Raw genomic sequence first — 18,897 nt, forward strand, 5'->3', positions numbered from 1 at the left:
TGCAGTATTGCAGAGTGCGCTACTGTACATACAGAGTGCAGAGTTCAGGGGTGACCTGTGCGCAGAGTTTAGGGGTGCGCTACATACATACATAGTGCAGAGTTCAGAGGTGTGCTGTGCACAGAGTGCAGTATTGCAGAGTGCGCTACATACAGAGTGCAGAGTTCAGGGGTGTCCTGTGCGCAGAGTTTAGGGATGCGCTACATACATAGTGCAGAGTTCAGAGATGTGCTGTGCACAGAGTGCAGTATTGCAGAGTGCGCTACATGCAGAGTTCAGGGGTGTCCTGTGCGCAGAGTTTAGGGGTGCGCTACATACATACATAGTGCAGAGTTCAGAGGTGTGCTGTGCACAGAGTGCATTATTGCAGAGTGCGCTACATACAGAGTGCAGAGTTTAGGGGTGTCCTGTGCGCAGAGTTTAGGGATGCGCTACCTACATAGTGCAGAGTTCAGAGGTGTGCTGTGCACAGTGTGCAGTATTGCAGAGTGCGCTACATACAGAGTGCAGAGTTAGGGGTGTCCTGTGCGCAGAGTTTAGGGATGCGCTACATACATAGTGCAGAGTTCAGAGGTGTGCTGTGCACAGAGTGCAGTATTGCAGAGTGGGATACATACAGAGTGCAGCGTTTAGGGGTGTGCTATGCACAGTGTGCAGGCATTGGCTCTTTCGCGGGCACCTTGGTGCGAATGGACTGGCGGGCTGGATTCGGATGCGGGCCTTGTGTTTGACACATGTGCTCTAGCCTTTGCAGTAGATACTCTTGTTAATCCATGGGATCAGTGCATAACTACATTAACTGGAATGAGTTGCGTTTGGCAGTGGTACTGCCCGTGGCTGCTGTATGTCCTTGTTCTGGGCGCCCCTTGGCCACACATTTAAACAAGCCCTTAAAAAGCCATCTGGTGATTCACCCTGCTATTGTTCACTATAAACAGAAGCTGCTTTTAGGATTCAGTAGTTATTTAATGTAATGAGGCCAATATTGCTCTCCTTTATCTTTTATGTAAGAAATGACATTTTCTATTCTTGCTGAGGGCCCTTTGCCTTGTATGTTCGGCGAGTGCTTTACATGTCACTTAAACAATGGAGTACTCTCTGTGATATTTGTTTAGTTGTACCAACATCCAGCTTTCAGCATGAACCCCTTCACTAAGGTCCCAGCAGTACTAATACGCAAAGATTTAGCAGAATTTTAATAAGACAATCTGAAATTCAGCTCATTTATATGAAGCTGCTTGATCGGAAGAAGGAAGGAGCCGAGCCGTTGGTCTCCTTGGTGAACTTTTTGTGTCTGGCTTATCACAGCACTCTGTGAGAGATGAGATGAACTGTTACTGTCATGTATTATGGGATGCTGTCAGCTGTCTGGGTGGCCTGGAAATAAAACAGGCTGTCTGTTTAAATCAAGATTGTTTTATTCTTCATGCATCCAGCTTACTGCGCAATAACAGCAGCATGCTAGGCTACACTGGATTTATGTATTCATTATTCCACAACCTTACAGACACAAAGAAAATCACATACACTGGCTCAATCAATGTCATTATTGGGTTTAAGATTAGTTCAACCACTCCTTACACCATAAATACTAGAACTATAACACATAATAATGTATATGTAATATACTAAATATTTAGATTTTAAGTCACAGATCGCTCTTCTTCCACTATACCCAGGGCTGTATTCGGACCTCACATTGCACTAGGTACACCTAAACAATGACTTCTTTTGCAGCTCTGCCTCTTTTCTTAACCACTTAAGCTCCGGAAGATTTTGCCCCCATTCCGGCCAGGGGGTATTTTGCGATTCGGCACTGCGTGACTTTAACGGACAATTGCGCGGTCGTGCGACGCTGTACCTAAACAAATTTGACGTCCTTTTTTTCCCCACAAACAGAGCTTTCTTTTGGTGGTATTTCATCACCTGTGCGATTTTTTGATCATGCGCTATAAACAAAAAAAGAGCGTAAATTTTGCAAAAATTACAATATTTTTCAAAAATTTTTTATATGAAATTCCCCCCCCAAAAAAATGTAAAATCAAAATTTTTTAACATTTTCGGCCAATTTGTTTTATGCTACATATGTTTGGTAAAAAAAATCGCAAAAAGTGTATTTTGATTGGTTTGCGCAAAAGTTATCGCGTTTACTAACAAAGGGAAAGATTTTTGTCATTTTTGTTGTTTTTTTTTTTTTTAACGCGTAATGGCGGCGATCTGCAATTTTTTTTTTTTTCGGTACTGCGACATTGCGGCGGACAGATCGGACCCTTGACTGACATTTTTGACACTTTTGGGGTTACCAGTGACATTTCTACAGTAATCAGTGCTATACGTATGCACTGCTACTGTAAAATTACACTGGCAGTGAAGGGGTTAACTTTTTTTGAGAGGGAGGGGTTATGTGTGTCCCTAGGGGCGTGATTCTAACTGTGATTGGCTGTGGCTTGAGGTGTAGGAACAGTGATCAACGGTCCTACATAGTAGAACCGTATGATTACTATTCCTACACAGGGGAGAATGACAGGCGGCTTGTTTACATCAGCCGCCTGCCTTTCTCCCTCTGCACCGACGATCGCCGAGTGACCGGCAGACATCGGGTCCGCCGGGCACACGCGCGGGGGGGGGGGGGGGTCCGTGACCGCGCCTGCGGCGCGCGCTCGCTCCCTAGACCCTCACAGGCTAGAGACGTAGTACTACGCCGCTCTGCCTGTGAGGGGTAGTGATGTCGCGAACATAAAATTCACCGTTCGCGAACGGCGAACGCGAACATCTGCGAATGTTCGCGAACATTGCGAACCGCCATAGACTTTAATAGGCAGGCGAATTTTAAAACCCACAGCGACTCTTTCTGGCCACAATAGTAATGGAAAAGTTGTTTCAAGGGGACAAACACCTGGACTGTGGCATGGCGGAGGGGGATCCATGGCAAAACTCCCATGGAAAATTACGTAGTTGACGCAGAGTCGGGTTTTATTCCATAAAGGGCATAAATCACCTAACATTCCTAAATTGTTTGGAATAACGTGCTTTAAAACATCCAGTGTGTGTATACAATCAGGTATGATGTTGTATCGATCAGGTAGTGTAAGGGTTACGCCCGCTTCACAGTGACAGACCAAACTCTGACAGACCAAACTCCCCGTTTAACGCACCGCAAACATCCGCAAACAGACCAGAACCGACCAAAATGGGACAGGAACTGGGCTTTAAGGGTTAGGGTTAGGGTTAGGTTTAGTGTTAGGGGCTAGGGTTAGGGTTACGGTGAGATACTTAGGGTTAGAGTTAGTAACCCTACCCCTATGCCTCTAACCCTAACCGTCTAACCCTAAGCACTAAAAATAACCCTAACCCTAATTCTAATTTTTTTTCTGGTTCTGGACATGCTACAGAGCTGAAACTTCACAGGTACACTTTTTAGACCCCCAGACACTGAATCACACAAAAAAAAGTTCTTAAAAATTGTAATTTTTTGATAGAGAGCCAATTATTGGAAAAATTTAAAAAAACAAAAATGTCTTTGGATTTAGCGTCTGGGGGGTCTAAAAAGTGTACCTGTGAAGTTTCAGCTCTGTAGCATGTCCGGAACCAGAAAAAATTACGAATTAGGGTTAGGGCTAGGGTTAGGGTTAGGGTTATTTATATGGCTAGGCTTAGAGGGTTAGGGTTATGGTTAGAGGGTTAGGGTTAGGTTTAGTGTTAGGGGCTAGGGTTAGGGTTACGGTGAGATACTTAGGGTTAGAGTTAGTAGCCCTACCCCTACCCCTCTAGCCCTAACCCTCTAACCCTAAGCACTAAAAATAACCCTAACCTTAGCCCTGAGCCTAACCCTAACCCTAATTCTATTTTTTTTTTCTGGTTCTGGACATGCTACAGAGCTGAAACTTCACAGGTACACTTTTTAGACCCCCCAGACAATAAATCCAAAGACATTTTTTTTTTTAAGTTTTCCAATAATTGGCTCTCTATCAAAAATGACAATTTCTAAGAACTTTTTTTGTGATTTAGTGTCTAGGGGGTCTAAAAAGTGTACCTGTGAAGTTTCAGCTCTGTAGCATGTCCAGAACCAGAAAAAAAGATAATTTTTCAGTAGAGCAGGGATGGTGGGAACCCCTTTTACACCTATATGATCTTTTTTTCTGGTTCTGGACATGCTACAGAGCTGAAAATTCACAGGTACGCTTTTTAGACCCCCCCCCCCCCAGACACTAATCCAAAAAAAGTCATGCCTGCCACCGTATATATCAGTGGTGGGTGGGCAGTGGCACTGCACTGGGCACAGTACACTCTGTGGACCTGACAGTCACTGGCATCCCAGGCAACTGCAATAATAAAAAATATTATTTTTTTTCAATTTGCAACAAGATGCTGTGCCACCGTATATATATCAGTGGTGGGCAGTGCACTGCAGTGGGTACAGTACACTCTGTGGACCTGACACAGCACTCACTGCAATTATGACAGAGGAAAAGAAAAAATATTTTTTAAAATGCAAGGTACTGTGCCTGTGCCACCCGAAATGAGTGTGGTGTGCACACAGTACAGTCTGTGGTGGGTCTGTGGCCTCTCACACACAGCGGGCAGGTAACTGCAGTGCACAATAGATATATATATATAAAAAATACTCAAATACCAGCCCTCAAAAGGGCTTTTGGGGACAATAGATAGATATATATATATATATATATATACACAAAAAAAACCTCAAATACCAGCCCTAGGAAGGGCATTTTGGGGTGCTGTCCTAACAGCAGGAGTGTACCAAGAACACTGGCTAACAACAAGACCGGGAACACTGACTAACTGTCCCTAGCTATAACAGCAGCAGCAGCAGCACTTTCCCTGCTCTCAGTAACACAGAAATGATCTAAGATGGATGCTGCCCTTGCTTATTTATAGGAGGTGGGAGGGTGTGGGAGGGAGGGTATGCTGATTGGCCTGGAATGTGTCTGCTGACTGTGAGATTCAGGGTCAAAGTTTGCCTCAATGATGATGTATAGGAGGCGGACCGAACATCGCATATGTTCGCCCGCAGCGGCGAACGCGAACATGCGAAGTTCGCCGGCGAACAGTTCGGGACATCTCTAGTGAGGGGCTGACCGCCGCACGACTAAATAGTCGTGCGGCGGTCGGCAAGCGGTTAAAGTGTTACTAAACCCAGGGCCCTGCATTCACTATATCTGGTCTCCCACAGTACACAGAACATGGAAAAGTCATTATTTTAGTAAATATAAACTGCTAAATACCTTTTCTCTTGTGACTTTGATCAGTGTCTGGTTAAAGCTTGTAGGAGTAGTTTTCATTCTCCTCGACTGTCCTATGAAGCTGCATGACCCCTGACTTTCTGTCTGGACAGTGCTGATTGGCCCTGTGCTGCTCACATGCAAAACGGCTCTCTAGCAATGCACACTAAACTGAGCATGTGCAGAGTGCCTCCAAGGCTCTGTATCAGGAGATGGATCAGAGAAGACAGAATCAAACATTTTTTTTTTACACAATGCAGAGGATTAACCCCTTAGGTTCCACAGTGAGTAGAACAAGCATGCTTTACTGCATATACAGACTGATTTTACTGTTGTGGGTTTAGTAACACTTTGAAGTGGAGCTCCACCCAAAAGGGGAAGCTCCACTTGTTTGCACACCCCCCCCCCCCCCTCTACTGCCACATTTGGCACTTTTTGGGGGAGAGCGGATACCTGTCAAAACCAGGTACCCACTTCTGGGTAGGGTTGCCACACAACGATTGTGGCCACCTACAAAATTTTTGGTTCCTCCCCCCCCTCCCGCTGCCTTCTGGGAGACACACAGGTCCCACAAGGCTTTACTTCCTATTTTCCTTAGTGAAGGTGCCAGTGCCTGCATCCACAGCCGATGGACGAATCATCTAGGGGTGCCGACTTCATAGGATCCCTAGATAGGTAAGTGTCCTTGTATTAAAAGCCAGCAGCTACAGTATTTGTAGCTGCTGACTTTTCATTTTTATTTTTGACAGGCTGGAACTCCTCTTTAAAGCGGTAGTATCGGAGTATACTTAACTGTTACCTACAGGTAGCCTATAATAAGGCTTACCTGTAAGTAAAATGAATAGCTCCTAAACCTGCACGGTTTAGGAGATATTCGCTCGGCATGCAGCCGCTGACACCAGCGGCGCATGCGCTCTGAAGGTCCGGCGGACCTTCAGAGCTCCTTGCCGGAAAGTGACCTCCCACGCGCATGTGCGGGAGTGACATCATCGTGGCTCCGGCCACTCAGCCACCAAACCCGGAAGAGACGCCAAGGGAACATGACAGCTCCCTCAGCAGTGTCCGGGCGACCGTGTCGGGGCTTCGTTCTAATTTAAGTATTTCATAATGTGCTAGTATGCGATGCATACTAGCTCATTATGCCTTTGTCCTGCAGGGTTTTTTTTTTTTTGTGAGGATACAACCGCTTTAAGTTTAAGTAAAATTGGTAGTATGAGCAACTGGAAGCAGCACAGAGTTTGCATTATATGTAGACCTACATTTCAGTTGTACAATCAGGAGAGATGGTTTCATAATTATTAAACTGTAATGAACTTTCTGACTCCTTTCAACATCCCCTGCACCTACTTATCCTATCAGTTACTATGGTGAATTAAGCCAATATTCAGAGTCAAAAGAGGTAACAATATAAGGAAAAACTATATTGTAGATTTTAGGGTGGGGTGCTAGTCACTGGCTCATTGTGGGAGAAGCAGCTTTGTACGTTCATTGTTCTACCTATAAGACTACAAGATGAAAAGAAAATCCACAGGAAATGAAAAAAGCAATGAGGGAGGATGGCTGTATAGCTGGTCAAAGCAGAACTAAACTGTCTCCGATCACCACAAACTAAAAATACAGTTTATTTATTTTTAAAATTCAAAGCAAACCCCCCAATCCAGCTACGTCTCCATGCTTTTATTTGGTTGAGAAATAACTTTGAAAAACACTGCCCCTAACATTTCTAGCTGTGGCCATCCTGAGTGAATGCAGGTGATTCATGTGGCATTTACTTCCTGGAATCCATCAGCCCTGGTCTCAGGCATGCACACAGGAGGGCGTGCTTAGCTGATAAAGCTCCTCTGCCAGACAAAAGAAAATGCCTATAAAGACCCCTGGGATCTATGAATCATTTTGGCCTAGGCCAGGAACCACAAAGCAACTGAAGAAGTGTAAAAAAAACAAAGATTAAAACAAGTAAATATAATATAATATACCTTTCTAACTATTTACTAGTGCTAACAGCTTAAGGAATAAATTAGGTAATGTTGATTGGGAAAGTTTAGTTCCACTTCAATGTTTGCTTGTAGAATCTGCTTCATTAGAGCGCAAGTAATAAGACTTCAGACTATGTCTACTGGGGATTCTATGCAGGTAATCTATTCAATAGGAGAAAGGACTTCTTAGCAAATGGCTGGTCAAAGGAATAATCCTAAAATAAATAAAGAAATTATCAACTGTAGACACAGTTGATTAAAGTGATTGTAAAGTCCTTTTTTTTTTTTCCATTAAAATACCAAACATGTTATACTTACCTCCTCTGTGCAGTTGGTTTTGCACAGAGCAGCCCGGATCCTCCTTTTCTCTGGTCCCTGGCTGGAGCTCCTGGCCCCTCCCTCCAATTGAGTGCCCCCACAGCAAGCAGCTTGCTAAGGGGGCACCCGAGCCGAACTGCAGCTCTGTGTATCTAGTCAGATACAGAGCTGCTGTTCGGCTCCGCCCTCTCTCCTGATTGGCTGACACGCTGCTGTCAAACACAGTTAGCCAATCAGGAGAGAGAGTCCCGGATCGGATGGCTAAGGCACTCATGGACATCACTGGATAGAGATGGGGCTCCAGTAGGTTTTAGGGGGCTGCTGCACACAGAAGGCTTTTTATCCCAATGCATAGAATGCATTGGGATAAAAAACCTTCTGCCTTTACAACCCCTTTAAACTGGATTGACTTGTGTCTTTTTTCAGCCAGGCTAACTATGTAACTTACCTGCTTTTTGTGATAGAATTGTGGACCGCTTTCCCCAGTAGCAAATACACAGCATAATTATAGGGCTTTTTAAAGTTTAGGTCTTGACTGCTGCTTGGGTTTATTTCTAAATTGATCAAGTGATTCCCATGTACTTCACATTAAAGGAGTTTTGTGGTCACTTTCATTTCATAACCTCAGCATTATAATATCAATACAATGAATGAATAGTTATATTTTACAACTCAATAAAAGCTCACTTGAAAAATCTCCTCTCATGTTGTGAGTGCTGCCTGTCTTCTGGCCATCTCTTTCCACATCTTCCTGGATTCCCTACATGCTTTGCAGCTTTTCCTCTGCTATTTAATATCAATTTCTAAGGACTACATATCCCATGGTACCTTGCTGCCTGCATGCATTGTTTCCTGTACTGACTCCGCCTCCTGAAACTCCTCCTTCCAGCACCTCTGTAGTTTAGAAGGCAGGCTCTGTGAAATGTTTGACAGCAGTGCCTTCTCACAGGGCATAGTGAATATTTATCACAGAATTCAAGAAAGTAAATGTGTGGTGAGCTCCACAAAGTAAGTAACAAACTTTAAGATTGATGAGATTATTAGGAGTAGACTACAATAGCTAAAATACACGGTGGAAATGTATATATAAGTTTACATTTTGATTAGGGATACACTTGAGCTCATTTTCTTCTTTTTTTTTTTTTTTTTTTTTTACCCAGGGCAAACCTAGCTAAATATTCAGCTGAGCCTTTTTTGTGCTTTTGATGGTCCACACAGAAGTGTGATATTTGAGAATATTTTCTTCAGCCTGGTGCTAATGAAGTGCACACTGCTCTGTGCTTTAACTGATTAGCATGTGTTTTTTTTTTTTCTCTTTTTTCGGTTGATTGGTGCATTTTGTTTCATGTGCACATCTTAGCTGCTTCCGGACCGCCTGCCGCAGTCTATGTACGTGATTTTTGTGCAGGGGTTTTTGGGGACACGCGTGTGCCGCCGGAGCACCGCTCCTGCTGTGATTGAACACAGCGGGAGCTGATCGGCGGGTCCAGCGTCCGCGATTGCCGCTGGGACCCACCGATCGTTTGGCGAAATGATAGAACGGCGGTCTGCCTATGTAAACAAGTTCTGTCAGGCCCCGTTCACACTGGGGCGACGCTACTTGCTGGGGCGACCTCATAGGTCGCGGCGCGCTGCTCGCACCACGACCTCGGAGCGGCCGGCACGGACTTCATAACATTGAAGTCTATGCAGGTCGCTCCGGGTCGCCCCAAAGAAGCTCCGGACCCTTTTTCTAAGTCGGAGCGACTTGTGTCGCTCCTATTAGAACAGGTCCGCAGCTTCTCTATGGAAGGCGACCTACGGCGACCTGTCAGGCGACCAGGTCGCCCCAGTGTGAACGGGGGCTCAGGGAAGAAAAGAGAGATCTTGTGTTTATGCTAAGCTGCAACACAGATCTTGTTTTTCCTCTAGTGCATCCACTCCCTCCACAATTAGAAAGCACTCCCTAGGAGCACACTTAACCCCTTGATTGCCCCTAGTGTTAACCTCTTCCCTGCCAGTGTCATTTATACAGTAACAGTGCATTTTATTTAGCATTGTTCACTGTATTGGTGTCACTGATGCCATATCGGAAAAAATGGGCTGTTCTTTAAGGGGGTAAAACCTTCCGGAGCTGGAAGTGGTTAAAAGCTGATCTCCAGCTTTAATTTCAGTTTAAATAGTTTGTTTGGGCCAAGTTGGTCCAAACTGTTTTCCTGATTTTTAACATGTGAAGCCGCTGGATGTGCTGTATAAACAGTATACACAGCGCTGTGTTCTGGGTGTGAGACCAGACTTTTCCGTCTCACTCCTACAACAAAATAGCGTCGGACTGAGCGACACTCAGCCGCTCATAGAAAGCCTTGTATTCTATCAATAAATACAAAGCTTCCTCTGATTGTCCGAGAGGTGAGCTGACGATGTCACAATCTCCGACTCATTGATGGAATACAAAGCTTTCTGTGAATGGCTGAGCGCCGCTCAGACTGACACTGCTTTGTTACAGTGACAGGAAGGTCTCCTCTCGCACCTGTGCTGTATACTGTAAGTAACCTCACCTGTACAGCACATCCAACAACAGTACATGTTAGTGAGGGAAATAGTTTGTTTGGGCCAGCTTGGTCCAAGCAAACTAAACTAAATCTAAAGCTGGAGATCAGCTTTAGAGATCAAACAAACTCCGGATGTTCTAGTGTGCAGCCACAGATTATATTCTAACATATACAGTATGTTAGAGATCATCTCATTACAGCTATGTGCCCCTGAAGAAGCGACAGTGAAACATGTCGGGTATTATCTGTTGTATCTAGCCATTTTGGCTGATCACTTGAGGTCAATTTGAGAAACAGTAAAAAAACATAGAGATGTCACAAACAAAGGCTTTGTGTACAATTGATTAATGTAATAATATAGAATAAAGTTTGTATTTAGCTTTTACTTGGTGGTCTAAACCAATTATTGGGTACCATTAAATTCCCCTTTCTCCCAAGCCCTCACATTGCCACTGTGTGGTAGTACTTATTAGTCCTTGATTTCCAATCCATATACAGTATGTGACTAAGTTATGTCACATGCCTGACGAAGGGGTCCTGCGTGACTCCGAAACATTGCACCTATCCTGATGTGACCCTTTTGCATTAAAACCTTTCTTCGGACTGCTGTGCAAGATCCTTGGTGTGTTGGCGAATATTTATGTATAAGTTATGTCTGTCAGTAATTTGACATGCACTGCAATGGTTTTCAAGCCTTCTACTGGTTGACAGTTAATAAATATGCAAGACTAGAACTATGGGCCCCTCACAATGGGTCCCACCCAGGTTTCTATGCATTCCCTGCGTTAGGGTAAAAAATACCCCATTGCTTGCCCCCCCAGATACTTCCGTGAGTCCCCTCTCAATCCAGCGATGTCTCATCTGTAGCCCCACTCCACCTTCTTCCTTGTCTCACAGGACACACTGAAAGCACTGGGAGCCATAGGCTCCTGCTGCTGTCAGTCAAATCCTGTGCGGAGGGAGCTGTGGTGTGGCTCAGGAGTGCGTCTGCATGGGTGCCCCCTCAGCACACAGTTTGCTGAGAAGGTACTCAGAGAAGAGAAAGAGCGAAGAGCACTGCCAAGGATCACCAGAAGAGGAGGTAAGGGGCTGCTCTGTGTAATACAGACCGAATAAGTATAACATCCTTTTATTTTAAGAAAAAAAAAAATTGCCTTTCAGAACCACTTCACTTTTCCCAGGAATTTAAAGGGAATGTATAGTCATTTTTTACATCTTATGTCTTCCTAGTCAGGGCCAAAATGTTTATGCTATGTTCATCTGTTAATATGTTAAAAAAACTATAACATTTTGCGTATGATTATTATGTGATGTTATACACAGCTAGAAAATGGAGCTTTAGGAACCTTTTCATGTGTCTTCTACAGTTTCTTCTTACAGACTGGTAGTTAATGTTGAAAGACAAGTGAAGGAGTCAGAAAAATTACATCCCACTTCTCCTCCTCCCTCCATACGGCTTCTTGCTGTTTCTTTAGTTAGCCTATGGTACTCTGTGAATCCTTTGTCATGCATTAAATGTTTATTTATAAAACACAGATTGTATATAAATAGTAAAAAAGAAATTGAATACATTGGTTTAATAGAATACAGTATTAAAAACATGTAAACAAATTTGCCCAAACTATTGTAGCTTATATTTAACAGCATCATATGAACATTTGCTACTAGTAAAACACAGTGAGTTAATTAGAGCATAACCAGGCACATTCATAACATTTACCGATTTTATCTGTGCCCGGAAATTGGACATTGTCTTATTTGATAATAAGATTTTCCTACTCTCACTGGAAGAAAATTGAATTAGTACTGTCCTGTCTTTCGCTGATGCATTGTACATGATGGAATACCTGGTGACTGGTAAAAGTAGTACAGGGTGTATTCATGTCTTCGTGGTTTTGGTTTGAAGAGGTGGGGGAGGTGAGATCTGTCAGAGTTGTCACTTGAGGCTTGAATGACAGATCTCCATCTGCTACCACCTGGGCTGCCTATGTACTTACACCTTTTCTTCGACTCCCGTGCACAGACGTGAAATACATTTTAACTGCAGATGTCAGTTTTTCAATCTGATTTTTTGTCTGTTTGGAACTGGAACATTTTGCTTTGCCTGACATATAAAATTAGAATTACTAGGTGGTAGGAGCATTTAGTAAGAAGAGCAGTCTTTGTGTGGGAAATCCAGACAATTCAGCAGTATCTTAGAACGTAAACAGCAGTTTTAATATAAAACGTGGCAGAATGGGGGAGGATTGTCAGTAAAGACCCTCTGGGATCTTTTTAATGTTTGGTACAAACTGCTCGAAAACCAGGAGGCTTTCCCTTAAGTCTTCATTAGTCAGAGTGTTTGCTCAGGAAAAATGTGGATTTATCTCTAGAGCCAAGCATCCCACTCTTTTAACCTTATGAGAACTATAGCCACAATAAGACCCAATCGTTAATGAATATTTCAGTCATTCTAGTAGGAATTAAAAGGAAAAATATTAGTAGGCATCATGTACTTGGAAGTACAACTGTTTGACATTTATTGGGTTTTGTTTCAGACTTTGGTGATCCCATCAAAGCTTTGTACTGTGCACCAAAAGTCAACTGATCCTCAGTTCAAAGACAATTGATGTTACCTTGCAATAAAACTGAGTACAGAACAAATCCCAGGTCCCAAGCCGCCTGCATAGAAAGCCTTTACCTTTACAGAGCTTGATATATTAGCAAAGATAAAGGAAACCTTTGCTGAGAGAAATGTGGAGGCTGCCATTGCTGACCCTCTTCTTAAAATGCTGTTTGCTTGGCTGTTGCTGGTCACTAATTTAAGCCTGGTACACACTATCCATTTGTTTTGGAGGAGCTTGAGAGGAGCTCGGTGTACTAACTATCCAATGGTAGCACAGCAATCCCCCCACTGAGCTATTGTGTTCTGACAGGTTGAAGGCCCCCCTACCAGAACACACCGGTCAGCACTCACAGCCATTGGCTGCCAGTGCTGATCAGATGGCAATCGGATGTTGGTTTTGCAGCATGTCCATTCAGCTGGCTTCTGTCGGACTGGCTGGTGTACACACAGGCCAAATGTTGGCCGGTTTCTGTTGAACTGGCTGATACAGGCCAATATTTGGCTCGTGTGTACCAGGCATTGACGCCACCATGCAGATGAGGGAAGTCAGAGTAAAAGCAAAGCTCTTTTATCTCCTACTAATTCTTGGTCATTTAAGGGTTAGTTCACCTTTTTTTTATAAAAAAAAATGTAAAGGTAAACGTACACGACCTCCATCTCCACTGTACTGATTTCCGTGGGTGATGAGCTGTCAGTGTCCATGTAGCCAGCGTGGTGGTCTGGGTATTCAAAAACCTTTCTCTTTTTTTCTCATTGCTGTAGGGCAGGGGTGTCCAAACTATGGCCCTCCAGCTGTTCAGGAACTACAATTCCCATGAGGCATTGTAAATCTCTGACATTCACAGACATAACTAGGCATGATGGGAATTGTAGTTTCTGAACAGCTGGAGGGCCATAGTTTGGACACCCCTGCTGTAGGGCTTCTAAGACCGATCAGAGCAATTCCAATTAATCAAAAAGGTCACGTGCCAGCAGTGATGAATCAAAATCGCTCTGATCCACCCCTGAAGCCCTACAGGAAAAAGGGGAAAAAGAGCAGGGATTTCATATCCCCAGACTGCTACATTGGCTGCATGGGCACTGACAGCTCTTCGCACATAGAGGTTGGTACAGCAGGGACTGGGAGAGAGTGGTCTTAGTTCATCTTTTCATTTATTTTGAAAAGGGGAACTCACACTTTTAAGTCATAAAGTACCAATGACATTGGATCTGAATGCCGACTACAGTACTAGCATTGGCAGGGGAGGTCAGCAATGGCAGCCTATGCGTCTCTCAGTAAACGATAACTAAACAATATCCTTATTCTCCAAACATAATCAATAAACATCCACTATAATAATGGCCCTTTTTTCTTTTCTTTTTTTTTTTTTTTTTCCCATAAGTTTTTCCTTTTTTTCTATTTATCATGAAATTGTTTTTTACTGTTTTTCTGCCTCTTTGTAACATCCCCTGTGAGCATCTGAACCTCCCCTTTTCCCTTCACTTTCATTCGTTTGGAACAAGTAGTGCACATTAGTTACGGTCATGTTCACACACACTACACACCCCAAAGTCAATGGTCCCTGGTCCATCTTGGGAGAGAGCAAAGAGAGGATGGCTATGTTCCTACATACAGTGGGACCATGGGGAATGAATGTAGTGTAGCCACTCCTGATGGGAAATCTGATCGCAACAGCAAAAAAAAAAAGAATTTGGAGCAGGCTGAGAGCAACAGAAGGTTCTTTTTTGAGTCAAGAATATATACTAAACAGATTTTTTTAAAAGCAGAGTTTTTAATGTCACTTTAATTATGTCTAGAAGAGGTTATGCACACAGGAATGAAAATCAAAAATGTACATGACATGTAAATATCTTCCCTTTGGAATTTCTGACTTAACTTCTTTGTTTTTTGTTTTTCAGATTTGAACTCGATTTCACTTGGCCCAACATCACAAGCAGACACCTCCTCTTGGGACTGTTACCATTCTAGTTCTGAAAAATGTGATTTTGGCATGACACAGAGACCAAGCGCTCATGAGCCAGACCCTACTTTCCATGGATATTTGCTTCTTTCTTCACCTCCAATTTTTATTACCTTGCATGCTGATTGGAATACATCTGTAACTGAATGGGGCATTGCTTGGGAAGCCTTGGTATATGGGTCTGTTGGACTCTACGGGACAGTGGCACTGCTTGCTCTGCTCTCCATCATTTGTCTTGTGTTTAGATGTCCGTCTGGTGGCTTTTATTTTGCAGTGTTGCACCTATTGTTGATATCCTTAGGCACCAGCCGTGCATTTTCTCTCTTTTATGATGCTTATGGCCACCAAGATCGTCTTCCAACATTCACTGCGTTGCTTTTACATGAACTGGCTTTTCCCTGCATGACGTCAAGTTTTAGTATAGTCTTCTTGTTGCTGTGTTCAAGATGTCGCCTCCAACACTCCTCGCCAGTCTTTCCCCGACTCTGTATTTTTGCCTCAGCAGCTTTTCTCCACTTTATCACTGCTGGAGGAGCAGTTGTAGTAGTTGATGTGTTCCAGCAATACCAATTTCTTTTTTTGGTTTCTCGAGGAGTCTATGTAGTCTTAACAGTACTTCTGTCCTTATCTTTCTTTATCTTTAGTTGCATTGCAAGAACCCAAAACACCCAAATCTATGACCTCAAGAGTTCTGCACCTCCTGCAGAGTATTCTAGTGGATGTCCTTTCGCAAATTTGAAAGACTGGAGCCGAGCAACTTATATTGTTCTCTTCTCTGCCTGTTTTGGTATTTTGAATGCTGGTCTTCAGCTGTACGCAATACTTTATGCCATGGGTTATGGTGGAGGTATTGTTTTTGGCCCTTGGCCTTGGTGGGCATTTCAGTTAAGCTCAAGTCTCTGTGAAGTGGGCATCTGTTTACCCCTTGCACTTATAGGTGGATACCCAATTTTTTGTGCCAATGAAATAGGGAGGACAAACTGTTGGACACAGCTATTTCATCTTTCCCCTGGCCATGTGACAATGAAGGCACCTATATTACAGAACTCCAAATGGGCATCTTCCCAACATGAAAAATTGCTGATATGTGACACCATTGTTAGGAGCGAGTCTGAATTCTTTCCACTCTACACACTGGTGGAGAAACGCTTAAGTAACGGAGAAGACCTGAGCTTAATTTACCACAGCAGCAAAAGCCTTGAGGTTCAAGGTATAAGTCTTCAGGGTTCCAAAACCCCTTCATTTATCAGTGTACAAGTAGACAGTGACTCTACTGTTGATTTTCGGCCTCCATCTCCAATAAATCTACGACGCAGCATTGATGAAGCACTCTTCAGCGAATCTCTGATACCCAAAAGTCTCTTCCATGGTACTGCACTGTCTAGTAGCTTGTCTCTTACTGTCAAAAGTGCCACACAAATGGAAGACTGTGTATTTAAAGAGAAGGCCGCTGACAGAGGTCTCTATCGAACTTCGTCCTGTGTGGAAATAGAGACAGGTCTGCCTATTATTCAGGCCATTCCCACCGCCACCAGACAAGACACTCCAACTTCATCTTCACCAGGTGTATGGAGGGGAGAGCAGAGCACTGCTAGTTCTCTTTGTAAAATGTCAATGGATGGATCATCTTTAGTGCTTTGTTCCAGTCCAGAAGCTGCTGTGTTCTCCACTTCTTGCTATAAAGAAAAGCAAGAAACCGGCTGGCAGTCAAAAGCCGAATATCATACACTGACTCCCCCTTCACAGGAGTCGCTGGAAGTTGCTTCTCAACACGGAAGTACTTTGAGAGATGACTTAATAGACGTTTTTGGACCAATAGATGCTCTGAGCGTTTGCAGTGAAACTATTGATTTGTAAATTACATTTTAAAAAAAGTTTATTATTATTATTAGAGATGAGAGCTACAAAAATTAGACTTTAAAGTGCCCCATGGGTGCTTGCTGGGACTCTCCATTTGGACATCTCACATATGACGCACATATATTGGGCAGACGTGGTTATCATTGAATTAAAATACAGAGTATTATTGATGCTAGTGATTAAATATGAAAATGTATTTAGATTGAACTCTGCATATTTTATATATATATATATATATATTCTATCATTAAAATCTACCATCTTTCCTTTATAATAGTAGTAAACCTTAAGTAACTTCTTTATTACCTAGGTATGAAATCTGAAACTGGATAAAAGCAAAGCAATATTCTTGCAATCTGGTGAATTTTGTGAATGTTTGACACATATCTGGCTGGCATGCATGTGGTTACTAAAGGGAACCTTTGGGGATCAGCATGCAGGTAGAAAACAAGTGCCAGTTAAAGATTTAGATTTTTTTTTTTATGTAGCAGTCCTCCATCCCTCTGCTGATAAATATAGCAACAGCTTGCCGTCTTATGGCCAAGTGTACACAGGTGTTATGCAGAGCATCTGTTTATTTCACTTCCAGTTCTCTTTGGCCTAGGGAAATTGGGAATTGGAGTGAAGCTCTTACAGCATACTGCCTGGTGTCAGTTCCAGGATAAAGTCACATTCACAAACCTTTTTAATATGTTTGTCTTTCACTGAAAACATGTGGCTGTATACCCTTAAAGTCTATCTAAATCTAAATATAAAAATGATATACCTTATTTTGCAGCTAACCTGTCCTTAGCTGTGGTGATTGCATTATTTTTCTTTCTTTTTTTTTTTTTTGGCTAAGAAACTTTTTTTTTTAAGCAAATACAGAAAATACCTGTTGATTTAGCCCCGATTCACATTTGTGCGATTGCGGAGATCGCATGTAATTCGGAGCGCACTGCTCCTAAATTACATACGATCTCATATGCGGTGCGAATTTCAGCCATACACTTTGTATAGCTGAATTCGCACCGCATCCGCAATAAACTCGCACATGAGGCTTTTTTTTGGTCCGCAGCAGAATCAGATTGCATAGCGGTTCCCACTAGTGCGATCCGATTCTGTGCGAACTTGCAGATCGCACTGCGATATGCGATCGCAACTGGGGGTGTCGTTAACTTTTAATTGACACCCCCTGCGTATCGCATATGGCAGTGTGAACTGCCAGAGGTGCAGATGCGATGCGGGATCACGCTGCATATTCGCAGCGTTCCCGCATCGCACAAATGTGATACAGCACTAAGTCAGAAATGCATTTTGTTGCTTTCTGTGAGCTTGAAAGAAAGCAGAAACATCCTGAAAGTAGTTGTAAAGCTTCTTCTTTTTTTCTTAAATATGTTCTGCATACCTGTTCTGTGCAATGGCTTTGCACAGAGAAACCCCGAACCTCCTCTTTTGGTGTCCCCTGCCGGTGATCTTGGCTCCTCCTTTTCTCCGAGTTCCCCCATAGCAAGCCACTTGCAACGTGGGCACTCATGCAGGCTCAATCCCAAACTGGGCTTTGTGCATCCATAGACACACGTAGCACAGTTTGCCCCCCCCCCCCCCATCCCCACCTTCTTCCTCGCAGGATTTGACTGACAGCAGCAAAAGCCAGTTGCTTCCACTGCTTCTGAGTCTCCATGGAGAGAAGAGAAGAGATGCTGCAGACGGGCACAGCAATGGATCAAGAAGGGTTTAAGGGGCGGCGGGAGGAGCAACTTTTGAAAGTGTTTTTTTTTTTTACCTTAATGCAGAGAATACGCTAAAGCGGTAGTATACTATAATAAGGCTTACCTAAAGGTAACATTAATATCTCACCCTGCATGCAGCCGCTGACACAAGCGGCGCATGTGCTCTGAAGGTCCAGAGTGTCTTGCCGGACCTTCAGAGCTCCTTGCCGGCTCCTTGCCAGAAAGTGAACTTCTGTGAGCATGCGCGGGAGTGACGTTATCGCGGCTCCGGCCACTCACAGTGCCAGATCCGCCGAACCCAGAAGAGACGCAGAGGGAACATGTCAGCTCCCTCAGCGGTGTCTGGGTGATCTTATGGGGGCTTTGTTCTAAGGGAAGTATTTCATAATGTGCTAGTATGCGATGCATACTAGCACATTATGCCATTGTCCGGCATGGTTTTTTTTTTTCTTCTTTTGTTTTTTTTTGGGGGGGATACAACCGTTTTAAGGTGAAAAAAAAAACTTTTGCCTTTATAACCACTAGAAAATATTTTTTTCTGTAAACTACAGGTACCATCAATCCACAATATAATGGAAATATTTTTTAGTGGTTAGAGTTCAGCCTGTGTAACAACTATGACTTTGCTATTCGATACAATGGGCAAAAAGTATAGACATGAAGAACCAGGAAGCATGGTATTTGCAAGATT

The 18,897-nt window shown here is 43.3% G+C and overlaps 1 protein-coding gene across 1 annotated transcript in view; it reads left to right on the forward strand.

The window, feature by feature from the left end:
* Positions 1-16,768, forward strand: part of PRRT4 (proline rich transmembrane protein 4) — an 81,643-nt gene extending 64,875 nt beyond the window's left edge. The window contains exon 3 of the mRNA XM_082253195.1: positions 14,573-16,768. Within this exon, the coding sequence (XP_082109321.1) occupies positions 14,573-16,491 (1,919 nt within the window). The 3' untranslated portion in view covers positions 16,492-16,768. The remainder of the gene's footprint in view (positions 1-14,572) is intronic.
* Positions 16,769-18,897: the final 2,129 nt, after the last annotated feature.

The sequence above is a fragment of the Pelophylax lessonae genome, assembly GCF_965119305.1.
Source record: "Pelophylax lessonae genome assembly, chromosome: 4".
NCBI lineage: Eukaryota > Metazoa > Chordata > Amphibia > Anura > Ranidae > Pelophylax > Pelophylax lessonae.